Source organism: Plasmopara halstedii, assembly GCF_900000015.1.
Source record: "Plasmopara halstedii genome assembly, contig: Scaffold_526, whole genome shotgun sequence".
Lineage (NCBI taxonomy): Eukaryota > Oomycota > Peronosporomycetes > Peronosporales > Peronosporaceae > Plasmopara > Plasmopara halstedii.
The window spans coordinates 960,386-963,100 of record NW_020187446.1 but is presented as its reverse complement, the minus strand read 5'-3'; the positions used below and the strand labels follow the sequence as shown (position 1 = coordinate 963,100).

The 2,715-nt window shown below is 37.0% G+C and overlaps 1 protein-coding gene across 1 annotated transcript; it reads right to left on the bottom strand.

The window, feature by feature from the left end:
• Nucleotides 1-584: 584 nt before the first annotated feature.
• PHALS_11234 (uncharacterized protein) lies at nt 585-849 on the bottom strand (the record flags this gene model as incomplete). The annotated part of the gene is made up of 2 exons (XM_024726793.1): nt 585-773; nt 844-849. 2 exons carry the CDS (start codon nt 847-849, stop codon nt 585-587), a joined length of 195 nt encoding a protein of 64 aa, XP_024577434.1.
• Between the last annotated feature and the right edge of the window lie 1,866 nt (nt 850-2,715).

The following is a 2,715-nucleotide window of genomic DNA, read 5'->3' as shown; positions in this document are numbered from 1 at the left end:
TGTAGCGTGCTTTGCCAATTAACACGTTTAGTAATAGCTGGTTTAGCTCTATCACTCTGCATAGCAAATACACTGAGTGAATTACCATCGATCCATATATAGCCATTTCTATCAGTAGATAAAGATTTAGTCGAACCGTTTAGAACTGGAGTTATCTTCTGTCTCAAACCGTTGGACTCTATGAGCTCTTTATTCTTGGAAATAATCCAAAACAGTTTCATCTTACTATCGCTCTGATCTGACTTTGTCGATGATGACTTATCAAACAGAAAGCTATCTTCGAGGCGTTGTTTAGTACGATCTGCGTCGTCATTTTCTGAAGGATTAGGAATTTTTCGTTTTCTATCGAGGCGTGCTTCCATAAATGATTTATGATAGAGAGGATCTTCAAGTATCATGGAGCTGTTGTCATCGATTGATCTACTTTCCCTCGTACCAAATGTTTCTAATTTTCTCTTCGGTAGCGATCCAATCAATTGCTAGATAATTATAACTCTTTTTATAGCTTTTGCTATTAATCAGAGATCCATTTTTTCCAAATATAGTATCTATTATCGTCTTTTTCAGTTTTGCAATTAATAGGATTAAGTAAGACTTGTCCAATTAGGCTTGTCTTTAAAAATTGTTTGAATCCAATCTTTAGATGATACCTGATCTTCTGTTTCGATAATTTTTGTGGATGTTTGAAAATCGCTCATTTGGGGACGCGCATCTACTGATGAATCAACCATTTCTACGTTTGGCTTTACTGCGGTTGATGAGCTATCGACAGTCTGCGACACCTCAGGGTTTTTGTAGGAATTTTCAATATTCAGACTTATTTTTAGTCTTGTGTTTGAGTACTTGCATCAGATTGGGGATTATCGCTTCCCTGCTTTGCGTTGGCTGGCCCACCCCACATTTGCGATGGCATTTGTTGCGGCTGCTAATCGAAAAAGCCCTCCCGTTTCTTTATTTGTTTCGATAACATAAAAAGTTAGAATGAAATACTTTTCATATCATTGCTTCAAGATGCATCGGCATACATCTTTCGTTTAATATTTGTTTGTTGAAGGCGACGTTGCGCTTGTTCCAGTAGCTCTTGTCGTTTCTGCTCGCGTTGAGCAAGCGATTTGAATGATGGAAACATTGCTTGAATCGTATATATCATTAGGAAACATAAAAAATTGAGTATTCGTATTTACAAGTAGCTTGGCATAACTGAATCATGTATTGGGTAGGTAAAAGTGTGGCAAATCCGATTGCGTTCGTTAAGCATGCTTAAATATCATCCTTTATCCGATGGAAAGGGATATTAAAGATTTGTTCTAATTTATCCTTATAAGCTTTGTTTCCCACAGTGTATCGAAAATTCGACACTGGATCTAATACCGTTAGTTCCGTTTTGATTCTGCTTATTTCCTGAACTTCCGGCGCAACTTCTTAAGTTCAGATTCCATTTCTTAACATTTGAAGCACATGGTGCTGACTTTGTATCTATATATGAATCTCTATATTCCAAACTATGAAAAAAACCTATGTAATATAATAGAGCCAAGAGGATGTCTCAACTCACGACTATTAATTGCTAACACAGTTAGGATTGGTTTATTTTTTTTGTCAATACTCATTTTCAAGCGTTGATCGTCTATTTTTGTTTATAAGTCTGAGGTTGTCTTGCGGTTCCCATGAATCTGGCTCAGCACCACTCCATTGTACGAGGTATTATAACTTACCGTTGCGTATCTTCTTGTGAGCAAGAATACGTACAGCTTCAAGAATATCACCACGATTGATTGTTGCATCGGTGGTATCAGATTGGACCACTTAAGATCATTTGGCGCTTTATAGAGTGTATGTCCGTTTTTTTATCTAATCTCGACTCGATATCCATCAATACCAATTACCATGTAGGTAGCCTTACTCCATTTAGCGGCTTCTTTATCAAACTGCTTCTTTTTTAGACGGTAGATAACGTGCGTTCCAACCTCAAACGCATTCTCAACCTTATCCGATTCTTTTTGATTATGTTTTAGATCTGACTCCATTAATTTTCCTTCAGCTTTGTTTGGAGTCATACCTATTGAGCGGTGAAATGTGGTGTTATAGTTTTTGATGACATCACTGATCAGCTTCTGGGATATACGTTTTGGTGAAATCTTTTTTAGTCTCTGTTTAATGGTTCCTGTTAAATCTTTCAATTTTTCCCATAGTCCCATGGTCCCCAGGCTCATTGTTAAAATGATCAATATTTTTGCTCTTAAAATAACCTTGAAGCTGTGCATTCATTAATTCGCTTCCGTTATCACCCGTAATTATATCAACATGATGTAAGCGTACAAATGTCTTAATTGAAGCCAACACCACCCGTGCGTTCTTGTTAGATAGAAGCTTTGCGTACCCAACCCGAGAGTTGATGTTAATAGCAGTTGGTATCGGCTGTTTCTCCCAAAATGCGAGATCGATTTGCCAAGAGTTTGGATTGTGTGAAGCGATTTTGAAGCCCTCAAATCTCTTCTTTTGATCTTGAAATTGTTGAATATCAGTTTGACTTTGATACCATGTTTTAACGATTTTAAGAGTTATTTTAGAGTTCAACTCTTTTGCCTTTTGATATAGGTATTGGGCACCGATATATCCTGTTTTAGGGTCATAGTAAAGCTTGTGTAATAGTTCATCCATGAGTAGACAACTGTTCTATATAAATTAGCACAAAAAATAGGCTGTCCTCCGAGA